This window comes from Prionailurus viverrinus, chromosome B3 (genome assembly GCF_022837055.1).
Source record: "Prionailurus viverrinus isolate Anna chromosome B3, UM_Priviv_1.0, whole genome shotgun sequence".
Taxonomy (NCBI): Eukaryota; Metazoa; Chordata; class Mammalia; order Carnivora; family Felidae; genus Prionailurus; species Prionailurus viverrinus.
This window is the reverse complement of record NC_062566.1, coordinates 127,809,461-127,825,994: the sequence shown is the minus strand read 5'-3', so window position 1 is coordinate 127,825,994 and position 16,534 is coordinate 127,809,461. Positions and strand designations below refer to the sequence as shown.

At 37.8% G+C, this 16,534-nt stretch overlaps 1 protein-coding gene across 2 annotated transcripts in view; it reads left to right on the top strand.

The window, feature by feature from the left end:
* The window catches only part of PTPN21 (protein tyrosine phosphatase non-receptor type 21), an 84,812-nt gene that overhangs the window by 22,658 nt on the left and 45,620 nt on the right, over positions 1-16,534 (top strand). For both annotated transcript variants that reach the window (XM_047862714.1, XM_047862715.1), the window contains exon 3: positions 10,024-10,193. In XM_047862714.1, the coding sequence (XP_047718670.1) occupies positions 10,024-10,193 (170 nt within the window). The remainder of the gene's footprint in view (positions 1-10,023; positions 10,194-16,534) is intronic.

Sequence of the window (16,534 nt, the reverse complement as noted above, 5' to 3'; positions counted from 1 at the left end):
TGGAGGAGCTGTGAAAAATTCTAAACAGCTATGGAGAAATTATCAAATAACTTTATGAAAACTACTGACGTGTTCAGAACAAAATAGGAAAGAGAGTGTAAAAATGTCTGACAGTGGGAGAAGTCTCACAAAAATGTATTTGGTGATAATCGAGCATTGATCTAGAGGACGCCAGAAGATTCAGTGGTTTAGAGGCTTATTTACTGGAATGAGTTTCCCACAGGTCAGGTCAACTTGCTGCGTCACCAGTGAGAGTAGACAGAGCCTCAGAGAAAGAGAATCCACATGGAGGTAGTTTCTTATCGGGAAAGGTACTGGGAAGTTAGATAAGGAACAGTGGGAGGCAGGAATCAAAAGCCAATAATTAAAGGCCAGGTTGTGAGGAAATTTTTATTACAATTAACCAAGCCTATAAATAAGACAGGACATGCATAACCCAGAAGATTTGGACTCAAAAGAAGACACATGGGGGAGAAAAAAAGAAAAGACACATGATTCTGGGAAAATCTCCCAGACCAAGAAATGACTGGTAGTAACAGTTTAAATTTAGGGCACATGGGGCCTGTCTGTACCAAGGTTTTTATATTTCTTTCTTTCTAAATAAGGTTCTAGTGTATCCTAACTTTAAATAAAGGAAGAAATTTGGCCAGTCATATTTTCAAGGAAGAAGGATGCTTGATTCAAGTAAGTTTCATTCTATTTTCTCAGGCACCCCTGAAGAGATCCTATCTGCCAAGTTTACATACTCAGGGCAAATATAACAAGAGTGCTTTTAAGTTTTATCAGCACAGTGATAACTTAACAAAGTTCACCACAACTCTGTGAAGAAGGCAGGGTACATGTTATTTTCCCTATGAAGAAACAGACTCTGTGAGGAAGTGACTTAGTCCGGAGCTGATGAGTGGTGGAGTCAGGACTCAGAGGTGGAGCCTTGTGACTTCAGTCTAGTCCTCTTTAGACTACCCCGAGCTAGTGATCACTATCAGAATTCCACGCATGGCCCCCTAGAGAAAAACCTCAAAATTACAGCAGGTACCAAAATGGCAAAAGTTGAAATCTCTTTCATGGCTTTGAGAAATGTGATTGAACCTACAAGTGAAGTAATGAAACAGCAATTAAATTGGCTAAAGTAATGTGAAGTTGTACATACAATAAGTTATGTTTCTAATCACTTTGGGGAAATGAAGTAGTCTTCATAACTTTGTCTAATAACCAAAATTTATTCTTTTGTCCAAACAACTGTTTTTAATGCCAGTCTCTGGAAGGATTTATAAACTTCTCTATTCGTCTTAAACAAACGAACACCAGTCATTGTGGTTAAATATATGACTAGTGTTTAAGAGTTATTTGTTCTTTTGATAAATAACTCTAGACTACAGTGTTTTTGTCATTCTTTATAGCTTTTTTTTAAAGGTTTTTTCTTGGTATATATGTGTTCTCTCTTGCTGGAAAAAGTATTACCTATCATTTCCTGCTGCTTCTAATATGCTATTTAATAAGCCTTTCCTTTTTCCTTTGTTTTTGTTTGTTTGTTTATTTTGAGAGAAAGAATGTGAGTGGGAAAGGGACAGAGAGGGAGGGAGAGAGAGAGAATCCCAAGCAGGCTCTGCACTGTTGGCACAGAGCCCGACACAGGGCTCAGTCTCACAAACTGTGAGATCATGACCTGAGCTGAAATCCGTGGTCTGACATTTAACTGACTGAGCCACCCAGGCGCCCCAAGCTGTTTTCCCTTTAATTTGTCATCTTTTAACCTAGTTTGAATTGGATAACCAATTCACTTAACTCATTAAAAATATTCATGAAATAAGGAGAAAAAGTTCAGGGGTGCCTGACTAGCTCAGACGAGGAGTGTGCTACTCTTAATCTCAGGGTTGTGAGTTTAAACACCCACATTGGGTGTAGAGATTACTTAAATAAACTTTTAAAAAAGTGAAAAAAAAGTCCATAAAAGAGACAGAAGAAATTTCTTCTTTGTTGGGACATAGAGTTTAAAATTGTGACTTCGACATATATTTTTCATTACACAAACACATTTTTGCCTATTCTATGTTATTCACTTATGTTCTAGTAGTTGAGATTTCTGAGTATTGTCCAACTGTACAAAATCTTGATCTAAGTATATGTATTGGGAAATAGAAAATATTAACTCATGGCTAGATTCATCTATTTCTGGCTCTTTTTTTCCTTAGACTTTTTCAAATGAAATGAACTTGATAAACATTTGAAAAGTAGAATTTTTTAATTACTTAAGGGGTGCCTGGGTGGCTCAGTTAGTTGAGTGTCCAACTTTGGCTCAGGTCATGATCTCACAGTTCGTGAGTTCAAGCCCTGCATTGGACTTGCTGCTCTCAGTGCAGAGCCTACTTCGGATCCTCTATCCCCCTCTCTCTCTCTGCCCGCTTTCCTCCCTCCCCGTCTCTCTCTCAAAAATAAGTAAAACATTAAAAAAAATTCTGTACTTGATTTTAATTATGAGTATTTCTGATTTTTAAAAAAAAAAAAACTTTTTTGAAATGAAATTCACCTAACAAAAAATTAACCGCCTTAAAGTAAACAATTTGGTGACATTTAGTATAGTCACAACAGCACCTGTATCTAGTTCCAAAACATTTTCATTACCCTAGAAGGAAATGCTGTACTTACTAAGCAGTTAATTCCCTCCCTCTCCACCAACCACCAGTTTATTTTCTGTCACCGTGGATCTATTCTGGATATTTCATTTAAGTGGAATCCTACAATGGGGTGCCTGGCTGGCTCAGTTGGTAGAGCATGTGATTCTTGAGGTTGTGAGTTCAAGCTCCATGTTGGGAGTAGAGTTTACTTTAAAAAACAGAAAACAAGGCTACATCTTTAAAAATAAATAAATAAATGGAATCATACAATATGGGACCTTTTATGCCTGACTTCATTCACTTAACCTGTTTTTGAGGTTCATTCATATTGTAGTATGCATCTACTTCATTTTTTATGGCTGAGTAATATTCCATTGTGTGTCTGTTCCACAGTTTGTGCTTTCATCTACTGGTGGATGGTTGAATTGTTTCCTACCTTTTGGCTATTGCAAATATTGCTGGTACAAATATACATGTGCCTGTTTTCATTTGGGTATATATCTAGGAGTGGGATTGCTGGGTCATATGATGATTGTATGTTTAACTTTTGAGGAATTGCCAAACTGTTTTCCATAGTGACTGAGCCATCTTACATTCCCACTCGCAATGTCTGAGGGTTCCAATTTCTCCACATTCTCACCAGTGCTTTTTATTTTTTATTTTTAAAATTATAGCCAGCCTAATGGGTGTGAAGTAGTATCTTATTGCAGTTATGACTTGCATTTCTCCAATAACTAATAATGTTGAGCATCTTTGCATGTGCTTATTGGCCATTTGTATATGTTCTTTAGAGAAGTACCTTCAAGTCCTTTGCCTATTTTTTAATCGAGTTGTCTGTCTTTTTAATGTTGTGTAACAGTTGTTCATATATTCAGATGCTAGACCCTTATCAGATACATGATTTGCAAATATTTTCTTCTATTCTTTTTATTTTTAATGTTTATTTATTTTTAGGAGAGAGAGAGACAGAGCGTGAGTGGGTGAGGAGCAGAGAGAAAGGGAGACACAGAATCTGAAGCAGGCTCTAGGCTCCCAGCTGTCAGCACAGACCCTGATGGGGGACTCCAAACGCATGAACCATGAGATCATGACCTGAGCCGAAGCTGGACGCTTAGCCAACTGAGCCACCCAGGCGCCCCTATTTTCTTCTATTCTGTAGTTGTCTTTTTCCTTTATTGATTTGGTCCTTTGATATACACAGTTTTAAATTTTGATAAAGTCAAATTTATCTTTTTTTCCTTTGTTGTTCATGCTTTTTGTGTCATACCTAAGAATCCATTTCCAAATTCAAAGTCATGAAGATTTACCTCTGTTTTCTTCTAAAGAAATTCTGAAGAATTTCTTATACTTAGTTTGTTGATTCAGTTTGAAAAATTTTTATATATTGTGTGAAGTAGGGGTCTAATTTCATTCTTTTGCCTGTTGATCTTCAGTTGTCTTAGAACCATTTGTTGAAGAGACTGTTCTTCACTGAATGGTCTTGTTACTTGTTGAAAACCAGTTGACCATGGATGCACGGGTTTATTTCTGGATTCAATTTTATAACATTTATCTGTATCTCTCTCTTATACTAGTACCTCACTATTTTGATTAAGGTAGCTTTTGTACTAAGTTTTAAAATCAGAAAGTGGAAGTCCTCCTTTGTTCTTTTTCATGATCGTTTTGGCTCTTTGAGGCCCTTTGTAATTCCATATGAACTTGAGAATTGGCTTTCTCTGTGAAAAAAAGCTATTGAAATTTTGATAGGGATTACATTTGAATCTGTAGATCACTTTTGGTAGTCTTGCCATCTTACAATATTTAGTGTTCCAATCTATGAACACAGGATGTCTTTTCATTTAATTTCTTTCAGCAGTGAAGGGGTGCCTGGCTGGCTCAGTCAGTAGAGCATGCAACTCTTGATCTCACGGTTATGAATTTGAGCCCCACATTGGGAGTAGAGATTACTTAAAAATAATATCTTTAGGGCGCCTGAGTGGCTTTGTCCGTTAAGCGTTTGACTTCAGCTCAGGTCATGATCTCACGGTTCATGAGTTCAAGTCCTACTTCAGGCTCTGTGCTCATAGCTCAAATCTGGAACCTGCTTCAGATTCTGTGTCTCCCTCTCTCTCTGCCCCTCCCCCACTCATGCTCTGTCTCTCTGGCTCTGGCTCTGTCTCTCTCTCTCTTTCAAAAATAAATAAAAAATAAAATAAAATCTTTAAAAGGGGTGCCTGGGTGGCTCAGTCCATAGAGCATGCAACTCTTGGCCTCAGGGTCATGAGTTCAGGCCCCACGTTAGGCATAGAGCCTATTTTAAAAAAAGAAAAATAGTTAATGATTTATTTCAGCAGTGTTTTCTTTGTTCAGAATACAAGTTTTTCCACCTCCTTGGTTAAGTTTATTTCTGATTTTTTTATTCTTTTGGATGCTATTATAAATGAAATTGTATTTTAATTCCCTTTTGAAGTTTCCATTCCTGATGTGTTAGAATCCATACTGATCTGTGCATATTGATCTTATACTTAGAGCTTTGCTGAGTTTACTAGCTCTGGTGAATTTTTTCTTTTTTGTAGGGGCACTTGGGGATTTTTAAAAAATGTATAGGATCATGTCTTGTTTACACAGAGATATTTTTCCTTCTACCTGTTTTGGATGCCTTTATTTCATTTTCTTACCTAATAGCTCTGGCTAGAATTTCCAGTGCAGTGTTGGATAGCAGTGGTGAACATGGGCGTATGTATTTTGTTCCTGCCTGATCTTAGGGGGCAAGCTTTCAGTCTTTCACTGTTGAATATGTTAGCTGTGGGTTCTTCATAAATGCTTTTGATGTTGAGAAGTTCTTTTGTATTCTTAGTTTTCTTAGTATTTTTACTGGGAGAGGGTGTTTAATTTTGTCCAATGCTTTTTCTGTGTCACTTTAGATGATTATGTATTTTCCCTTCATGTTAATAATATGTTACATTGATTTTTTTGTATGTTGAACTACTCTTGCATTTCTGGGATAAATCCCACTTAGTTGGTCATGGGGTATGATTCCTTTAATATGCTGTTGGATTCAGTTCACTAGTATTTTGTTGAAGATTTTTGCATCTGTATTTATAAAAGCTATTGGTCTGTAGTTTTCTGATGGTGTCTTTGGCTTGGGTATCAGGATAATGCTGGCCTATAGATGAGGTAAGGAGTGTTGTCTTCTTTGATCCTTCTCCTCCACCACACTTTGTGTTTTGGATGGATTTTGAATTATTTTGGAAAGCTAATTATCCAAATGCTCGAGATTATTATCTAAGACAAAGCCTCCAAAATGGACTTACACGGAAAATTCTCTACCTGATAAGAATTGAACTACAACATTTTGTTGTTCAAACTCTACCTATCCATCTTAGAGAAAAAACCTATTTACATTTATAAAATCCTATGCGGTCAGATGTTATTTCATTATGTATGTGTATAAATTCTAAGGAAGCATTGAATCTAAAGATTATGGTGTTAGGAGATTTTAGTTACCCACATGTATGTAAACACTTCAAGCTGCAATTTTAGAAATACAATGCCTCCTTGGAAGTATTTAACAAGATATAAATTTTATTTTGGCTAGGCTTAACTACTTCATAAGGTAGAACTTGAACACAGGGGCAAGTATGAAAGCATATAATCAGTTAATGTTCAAATGTCCAAAATCTTAGACTCTCCTACAAATATAGTAGCTAATCAGCAAGTAATTTGCTATATCTATTATTTTCAGCTGTTTGCACAATTAAACTCCTTGCTTCTCCTTTATAAGATATATAAAAAACTAATAATGGTGCAATTTTATAAATGTATTTCTCTTCTTATTTGATTTTCTATCTATATGGCATGAGTAATAAATACATTGCTAAAATAAACAGCACATTTTAAGAATTAGTTTATTTCTTTTAGAATGTACCTTTTTTAGAATGCTAGCAGATTATTCATGTTTTTTCTTTTAATGATATCATAAGTTCACAGAAAGTACAACCACAAATTATATAAACCTATTGTGTTGTTTTTTGTTTTTTGGTTTTTTTTTTAAGTAGGCTCCATGCCCAACGTGGGGCTTGAATTCATGATTCCAAGATCAAGAGTTGCATGCTCTACCAACTGAGCCAGCTAGGTGCCCCTAATAGTAAGCCTATAGTTTTATAACTATTTAAATATTTGTGTTCGGAGCATTCAAGTCCAACTATATTTAAAGGGAAAAGTAATATATACAACAAGTATTTTTAAGTCCTTTTAATTTGGGTTAAAAGTGATATACTGTTATGACCCAAATAGTTTTAGATCCTAAAGGGTGCCCAGCTTTCTGGTTTATGGCAAAAAATAAGTATTTGTGGAATTAAGTGCATAGCAGTTGTATGTTTTACAGACCAAACATGGTACATTCAGTCCAGTTCTAAGATAAAAACATAAAACGGGGGTGCCTGGGTGACTCAATTAGGTGTCCAACTTTGGCTCAGGTCATGATCTCACGGTTCCTGGGTTTGAGCCTCGCATGGGGCTCTGTGCTAACAGCTCAGAGCCTGGAGCCTTCTTCGGATTCTGTGTCTCCCTCTCTCTCTGCCCCTCTCCTGGTCATGCTGTGTCTCTCTGTCTCTCTCAAAAATAAATAAACATTAAAAAAAAAAAAGGATAAAACATAAAATGTAAATACATTTAACAAAATGTGTTGTAATCGGTCCATGTAAGTGTAAAAAATTAGAAAATTATTTTGGGAGGGTGTATATAATTGATTTTACTGGTGTTTAGCAAAGTGGGTGAAACAAAATAATCTTTTTTTTTTTTTAAGTTTATTTGTTTTGAGGGAGAGAAGGGGCATTAGCACATGAGTGGGGGAGGGGCAGAGAGGGAGGGACAAAGAATCCCAAGCAGGCTCCCCACTGTCAGCAGAGTCTGACGTGGGGCTTGAACTCAGGAACCCTGAGATCTTGACCTGAGCCTAAATCAAGAGTTGGATGCTTAACCTGCTGAGCCACCCAGGCGCTCTTATTAAATAATCTTTTAAAAATATAGTAGTTTTCTAGTGGCACAATGCATTGATTTAAGTTTTGCACTCAGTCCCCATGATGGAGGTGTGAAGGAGGTATTACACTTATGATTACCTTCTTTTACATTTGAGAAAACGGAATTGGTCTGATTGACTTTTCCACTTCCCAGTTAGCAAGTGAGTGTTAGAAATTAGACCCAGGACTTCAGATTTTAAGCATCAATTTCTTTCTGTTAAATGAGATTTTTCTTTTCTGTTTGTTGCAGTTCAAAAGAAATAAGGAATAATACTGTTTTCTATAAATATGATATGCTATCCTTAAAGACAACATGTAATTCATTTTATAAACATAATTATAACTTCAGAAAATAATTCACAATAAGACTCAGACTTGCTTCTATGTTAAAGTGTGTTTGGATTTTCAAAACTGATTTCTATGCAGCTTTTCAAGGATAGGTTGTTCATACATTATCTCCTGCATAATGCTGGAGGGGCAGTGTGGTCTCATACAGTGGTTTTCACACTTGATCAAGGCACAGGAATTACTGGGAGTTTAATAGCTCAAGAAGCTCTCCAGGTAATTCTGGTAGAAGTGATCCACAGATACCTGGACAAACACTGGCTTTACAGTTTCCCCCCGCCCCCCCCCACACAATTATCTGCCTCATAAGATGATGGTGGTGATTCAATCTATGATATTATTATAGTTCTTGGGACAGAACCTGGCACATAGTAAATGTTCAAGATATTTCATTCATATGTGATGGCTTGGGTGGCAACAAAGAAGCAAGAGAGCATTCTTTCAACAAAATGTATTGAATTCCTGCACTATTCTAGCTGTTTTGATATAAAGGGGAAATGGACACATTCCTCACTTTTGTTGAGTTTACTTGATTAATAGATTCATTTTAAAGGTATACATCCTTCCCTTGTAACAAATTGTAAGATAAAATGAATATCAAGGGCATGTTTGTATAGTTCTTCTTTTTCCCTGTAAATTAAAAATTCATTTTTTTAATTTGAACTGATGATTGCAAGTTAAAGAAATAGGCTGGTGGTATTATTTCTCGTTTTATTGTTGCTTTAAAGCTGTATTTGCCAATACAGTGCCACTGGATGCTGGCAGCTGTTTAAGTCAGTTAAAATTAAATAACATTAAAAATTTAGTTTCTTGGTGCACTAACCACATTCCAGGTGCCCCATAGCTCACATGCAGCTAGTGACTGCTGTATTGGAGATAGAACATTTACATCATCATAGAAAGTTCTGTTCTACATGTTGCTCTAGAGCCTAGAACAAAGCAGGGAATTTTTCCAGTTGCCTTGATCTGTAAACTGATTTTAAGGTAAACGTTAGTAGTGGCCTGATGCTGTCATTTCAACGCCTACATGCATTAATAACCTCTCAGGTTGACCAAGCCCATAGCTGGTATTGATTTCCCTGAACAGTTTCATTGCACAAGCAAGTGAGATTTAAATGCTAATATCTGGGCATTTTTTTAAACCTTCAAGCAATATACTTAAGTTGTCTTATTGGTTTAGGTATAGCTTTTTGTGCACGCGCACGTGTGTGTGCGCGCGTGTGTGTGAGTGAGTGAAAGAGAGACAATTTACCTCCAGAGCATTACAATTGCTTTAAGTTTGTATCTAATAAACTTTAGGGGGCAAATAAAAGTTGCAATTGCATCTATATTTCTAGAATTTACAATATTTATATAAATAATTTATTTATAGAAGACAAATTCCAGAGTGGTGAAAAGTTGGACTAACACTATGTAGTCAGAATTCTTCTAGTTATAACCCATTATACTTGTAAAATATTATGACAAATTTAGTATTTTGATAATTTTAAACCTAAACATTTTTTACAGCACATGAGTGTTTTTTGTTAAAAACTCTGTAAAATTGTGTAGCACCTGCTACATTCTGATGTCTAGGCCATGAATGCATTTTCCTGTGCATAGTTCAAGAAATAGTCTGCGAGGGTAATTGACTTTTCACCTTTATTTCCTGCATGTGTCTATATATATACCTATAAGAGGTGTTCTTTTCTTCAGGTTTTGCTATGGTGTCCCTTTTTGAGAAGGGAAGCCATAGGAGTCTGTTCTCACTTGGTCCCAGGTCATGGATGAGAGCAATTAGGAGAATAGACGGAGCCTGGGTGGCTCGGTTCAGTGTCTGACTTTAGCTCAGATCGTCATCTTGCGGTTCACGGGTTCGAGCCCGATGTTAGTGGTGCTGACAGCTCAGAGCCTGGAGCTGCTTCGGATTCTGTGTCTCCCTCTCTCTCTGCCTCTCCCTGGCTTGTGCTCTGTCTGTCTCTCTCTCTCAAAAATAAATAAAAAATATTAAAAATAATTTTAAAAAAAGAGTAGAAATTCTCTTGTACGTTTCTGCCTCCTTCAGTGACTTTCCCTCTTTCCAGATCACTTACTTCAGCCTCTGGTACCACAACAAGCAAAATCAGCGCCGTTGGGTAGATTTGGAAAAGCCTCTCAAGAAGCAGCTGGATAAATATGCATTGGAACCTACCGTCTATTTTGGAGTGGTGTTTTACGTGCCTTCGGTTTCACAGCTGCAGCAGGAGATTACCAGGTGAGCACTAATATGCTCTTTGTTTTTAGGAAATAATCTAATGAGATTAAAAAAGTGACACCAAGGTTAAAGTCAGGAGATAAGACTAAACATTGCCCTCCTGCCCACATATTTAGCCACATTATTGCAGGGAGGTTCTGGTATGCAGTGTGTCAGAGTATTTTATTGTGTGTTGCATGAATTATGGTTTCACTAGGCACAAAGGAGTGATTAACGGGGAAGATGATGTTTTTATCCTGGCTGTGAACTCTTCTTGTTGTGATGTTTCCTTCAAAGTTTTTGTTGATTTGTTTCTGATCTTTGTTAACACTGAAATGAGAGAGGAAATTTTAAAAAGTCGCAGAATCTGTCTTCATCCCTCAGGGAAATGTGCAGATGTGCAGAGGGGTTCTTACAGTTCTTTGACTTCAGTAGCTATAGTCTGTAGATAGTTGGGAGGGGGAGCGTGTCCAGGGTAGAAGAGGCCGGTAAGTTCACTTAGAAGGGACAGAGGCAGAGAGGGAAGGTCATATTAAGGAGTGGGATGGAGGAACTGCATTTTTCTTTCCTTGAATAAAAAACAAGGAATAAAATTTGGATTCATGAGTCTGCCTTTCAGAGTTCTCCAAAATCCACTACTACCTTATCTTTTGAACCCCATTTAACATTACTTTTCAGCCAAGCTGGACTACTTCCAGTGCCCGGAACATGCCGCATGCCTTTTCATCTTTGGGTCCTAGATCTTCCTTATTTATGTAGTGGAATCCTATTTGTCTTCTGAATTTCAGTTCAAAAGGCACCTCCTCCGTGAAGTTTCTGCGACCCTTGGCCTGGAATGAGCTTTTGCCTTTTCCAGACTGTCCTACAATTTGCTTGTACTTGTGTTAAGATGGCAGTTGTTACAGCCTTTCGTTATAGTTCTTTGTGTACATATCTTATCTTTTTCTTGGATTTTAAACCTGTAAGTTTTCTTTAGCTTTACCTTTCGCACAGTATCTAACACGGTACCCTGTACATAAGAACCTGGTACTGCCCTGTGTTTGTGTAATGTTCTCTCTGAGTACTGAGTTTGCCAGTTAATTATCGGAAGAAGATATGAAACCTAAGAAGAAAGAATCAGGTAGTAGGGATAATAAACATGCACTGACTGTAAAAGTGACCTGAGATAGGAATGTTGACGAGAGAAGTAGAAGCCAGGAGGAAAAACAGCAACTGATCAATGACTCATTTATTTAAACATTTAGTGAAAATGTAATATGGTATGATGTCAGAGCTCTGTGGGAGACGAGTATACAAGTGACTAGGCTTTAATCCTGCCCTGGAGGAGTGACTGGAGTCTGGAAGCAACAGCCCCTGTAAATAAACAATTACAGTATATTATGATGATAAATGCTTTCATTAAAACAGAAGATTCCTAGGGGTGGGGCACCAAGGAACTGGAACAGGCAAGTAAAGAAGTTGACTTTTCACTTGACTTTAGAAGGAATTTTCCAGTTAGAGGGAATAGCTGGTGCAGAGTAGGGGAGAGAATGAAAGCCTCTGGTGTTTTCAGGAAATTTCAGATATTACCTAGAGAGGGGAGAGGAGATTTGAAAAATAGGAATGTCCTAGTCATAAGGTCATGGTACAATGGGGAAAGACATTTTCGAATTTTTACAGAATGGGATGATGATATTAGTATTTTACCAACATCACCTGTCACGGAACGTAGCTTAGAGGTGGCAAGACTATATAGTTAGGAGACCAGTTAGGAATGTATACGCCACAATCCAGACATTAGTCTAGAATGTGGACCTGAACAAAGGCATTAGCTGTAGGAAGGACTAGGCCTGGTAGATTGAGTCAGTAGGAGTGCACATTGATTATGTATAGGAGAACCTGATAGAGAAGTTGTACCAGTAAGGATTAAGTTTGGCAACATGTGACCAAAAACCCGAAATATCTTTCACTTGTTAAATAAGTCCAGAGGTCAGCCATGCAGAGCTTCTGCTGCTCCACAAAGTCTTCAGGGACCCATGCTCTTTCTCTCTTTCTGTACTGCCCATCCTTGGTGTGTTCTTTCCATTCACTGGGAGATATCCTTGTCAAATAATTCTAGAGAAGTTCTAGCTATCACGTTCGTATTCTGGCAGCAAAAGGGTAAAACTGGTTCTACCCTTAGCTGATTCATATTGTTTTTTAAAAATTTTATTTATTTATTTTGAGAGAGAGAGAATGTGAGTGGGGAAGGGGCAGAGAGGTGGAGAAAGAAAGAGAGAGAGAGAGAGAGAGAGAGAGAGAGAGTCCCAAGCAGCCCACGTGCTGTCAGCGCAGAGCCCAATGTGGGCCTCAAACTCCTGAACCATGCGATCATGACCCTAGCAGAAATCAAGAGTCGGATGGATGCTTAACCACCTGAGCCATCCAAGTGCCCTGATTCATGTGCCTTTAAGAGGCCTTTCTCAGTTCCTCAGTCACACTACACTAGCCACATTTTAAGTACTCAGTAGCCACATGTGGCTAAAGGCTACCATATTGGACAGCACAGATATACATTATCTTTTATCACTGCAGAAATTTCTGTTAGACAACACTGCTCTCAATCTAACAGTTCACAGGAGAAATTGGAGAATAGATGAACATGTTAAATGACCCTACAAGAGTGCAATCAGATAAACCCAGAATGTAGGGAATTCTACTTGACACATCATACCATTTCAAATACAAATAACATGAAAATAAAGAGAAGGAGTTTTTCTTTTTAAACTTAAGAGAGATTTAGAAATGTCAATCCAGTTAGGGCACCTGGGTGGCTCAGTTGGTTGAGCGTCCGACTCTGATTTCGGCTCAGGTCATGATCCCAGGGTCCTGGGATTGAGCCCTGCATCAGGCTCTGCACTGAGCGTGGAGTCTGCTTGAGATTCTCTCTCTTTGTCCATCTCCCTGCTTGTGCTCTATCTCTAAAATAAAAATTAAAAAAAAAAATGTCAATTCAGTGTAATCTGTGAACCTGTTTAGATCTGTAGGGGCACCTGGGTGGCTGAGTGGGTTAAGTGTCTGACTTAGGCTCATATCATGGTCTGGTGATTCATGGGTTTGAGCTCTGCGTTGGGCTCTGTGCTGACAGCTTAGAGCCTGGAGTCTGCTTCAGATTCTGTGTTTTCCTCTCTGCCCCTCCCCAACTCGTGCCCTGTCTCTCTCTCAAATATACATAAACAAAAAAATTAAAAATAAAATAAAAATAAAAATAAAAATAAAAAAACTGTAAAAATACATTTTTGAGGGGCACCTGGCTAGCTCAGTTGGTAGAGCATGCAACTCTTGATCTCAGGGTTGTAAGTTCAAGCCCCATGTTGGATGTAGAGATTACTTAAGTAAAATCTTCAAAAAAAAAAAATATGTTTTTGAAGCAATCACAAAAATTGTATGTGGACTGGATATTGGGTAGCTTTAAGGCACTATTGCTCATTTTGTTGGTTATGTTAAAAATGTGGCTTTTTTTTTTTAAAGCTTATCTTTTAGGAATATGTACTAAAATACCTGTAGGTGCTATGATATATCTGGGATTTGATTTAAAGCACTTGGGTGGGGAAGGGGAGAATGTAGAGGAAACAGTATGGATAAAGTGATGATTGAGGCTGCATGATAAGGATGTGTGGGTTTACTGGGACTTGTTTTCTGTATATGTGTTTCAGAATTTCCATAATAAAACTTAAAAATGCCGTTACCTACACGTTAGCCTTCTAATACTAGCCTAAGAAAAACAAGTGAAGGAAATAAATAAACCTAAAATAAATGTGGGTGGGGAGGGCACCCGGTGGCCCGATTGGTTGAGTACCTCACTCTTGATTTCGGCTCAGGTCATGATCTCACAGGTCGTGAGTTTGAGCCCTGCATGGGGCTCGAGGCAGATGGTGCGGAGTCTGCCTGGAATTCTTTCCCTCTCTCTGCCCCTGCTCCGCCTGTGCGTGCGCATGTGCTCTTTCTCTCAAATAAACTTTAAAATAAACTCTCAAAATAAACTTTAAAAAAAAGGTGAAGGAAAAGACTGCCTCTTTATATACTGAAATATCTGTTGGGCAAAATGGGGCAACCTAATTTATTATAATTGTTTCATGTAATATTTCTTTTTTTTTTTTAATTTTTTTTTTCAACGTTTATTTATTTATTTTTGGGACAGAGAGATTCAGAGCATGAACGGGGGAGGGGCAGAGAGGGAGGGAGACACAGAATCGGAAACAGGCTCCAGGCTCTGAGCCATCAGCCCAGAGCCCGACGCGGGGCTCGAACTCACGGACCGCGAGATCGTGACCTGGCTGAAGTCGGACGCTTAACCGACTGCGCCACCCAGGCGCCCCTCATGTAATATTTCTTGTATAAAAGTATTTTATATTAGAAAGTTGATAAGTGCATAAGATTGAGATGAAACGTCTATTTTAATTAGTATTTTGGCTTTGGGCAAATTTATAGAACACTTGTTTAGAATTAAGATGTGCAGCTTCTTTAATTCAGAACTGTTTGTAAGGAATAAAAGTTTGCATGTTACATTTTATTACTGTGTTGTTTTTTAATTATTCTTTTTGCAGTAAATACTGAAAGAAGAGATTTGTAAATCATCCTTAGCCTCACCAGCATATTATAATTTTAACAAAAAGTGTTAATAGAAGTGGTAATAACCTTTGAAGTAAAATTTCTTGGTCCTTTCCTTTTAAGTAAATACTTAAATATATACATACATGCATACATATACACACATATATATGGGTATATACATATATATGGATATGTACACATATGCACACACTGCTTGCTTCCATTAAAGGATTTTAAGGACAATACGATGAAAGATAATAGTAAAAGCAACCACTTACCTTTCTTACCTTTCTATATGTCAGGCACTGTCCCAAGTACTTTATACTTAATCATTCACTTCCTCTGCACAACAAATCTTACAGAGTAGGTATTATTATCCATTTTGTAGATGAGGAAACTAAGGCACAGAAAAGCTAAATAAATATCTTGCCCAAGGTCATGCTGCCAGTATGTGGTGGAACTGAGATTTAAACTCAAGCAGGCTGACTTCTCAGTCCTTGCTCTCAACCATTGTATTCATATGGACTCTACTATTCAAAAAAAAAAAAAAAAAAAAAAAAACCTAAAGAAGTAAGATAAAAATACTAGGAAAATTCTTCACTGGAGATTTGTGACAGTCAAAAACACGCACTTTGGGGTCATTCTGACCGAGATTCAAACTCCGACTCAGCCTACCTTTGCGGTATTATTTAATCTCTGCATATTATTTAATCTCTGAGCTTCAGCTGTGCCTGAGTACAAGGTGGCTGTTATTAAACAGGTGGAGCAAGTGGTTAGGAAGGGAAGGAGAGGGGAAGCAGTGACTGGCTGTGCCTGGAGTTTAGCTCTGAGCTCCATGGCAGTCAAGGCAAAAGAAGGAATTATCTGAGTTCCATCATCCATCATCTAATAAAACAAAACAGAACAAAACAAAACATGTCAGTTTGCAAACATGACAGATTTTCTTGGTATATCATTCAAAAGGAAATTTTCAGGTGGGATTTTGTGTAGAAGACATTGAACCAGCAATGAACAGTTTAGAGCAACTGTGGAGGAATCGACTCTTAAAATAGAAAAGTGTGACACAAGGCAAAAAAATGTGTGCCTTTCTGTGGAAGACTAAGCTAATTTGGTGCAGGTGTGTTGCTTTCCAGCGATTTGGTTTTAAGGAAAGCACCTAGAGTATTTAGAGTGGGGTATGTGGCTGGCATGTTCAATAGATAGACTTCTCTAAGTACAATCTTCTTTAAATAGGCTTCGGAATGGAGCTGCCTAGTAGAAGGTTTGAAGTTTTCTTCTTTGACAAGATCCCAGAGCTACCAGCATTCTGTTTGTCCGTTGAAGGAAATCTATGGGTTCTGCTACTTACCACTAGCAGGTGGACGGGATAAGGTGGATCTGAATTCTTATCCGAATGGATGGTGTTTTTTGTAACAAAGAATGGAGACCTCACAGCTAGCTAAAATAAAAGTGGATGATGTTAGGAAACATATGAAGTGATTAAAGGGGTGGGCTCTGAGGGGAATTCAAACGTGACCAGGTTGCATTCACAGATGCCAAACCCGGAAGAGATTCTGGATTCAAGATGGCTCTGTAGACTATACTGGCAGGGAGTTGGTGTATCTTCATTCAACATTGTATTCCCAGCATCTAGAACAATGCTTGGCACGTAGTAGGCCCTCGTAATTACCAGTGAAATGAATAAATCAAAGGAAAGCAGCATAAATCTTCACTGTAGAGCTTTATCAAAATGGAGTAGTGGTTATAGATGAAATAACTGTTAATTGGCTTCATATGCTCAACCTTGTGAA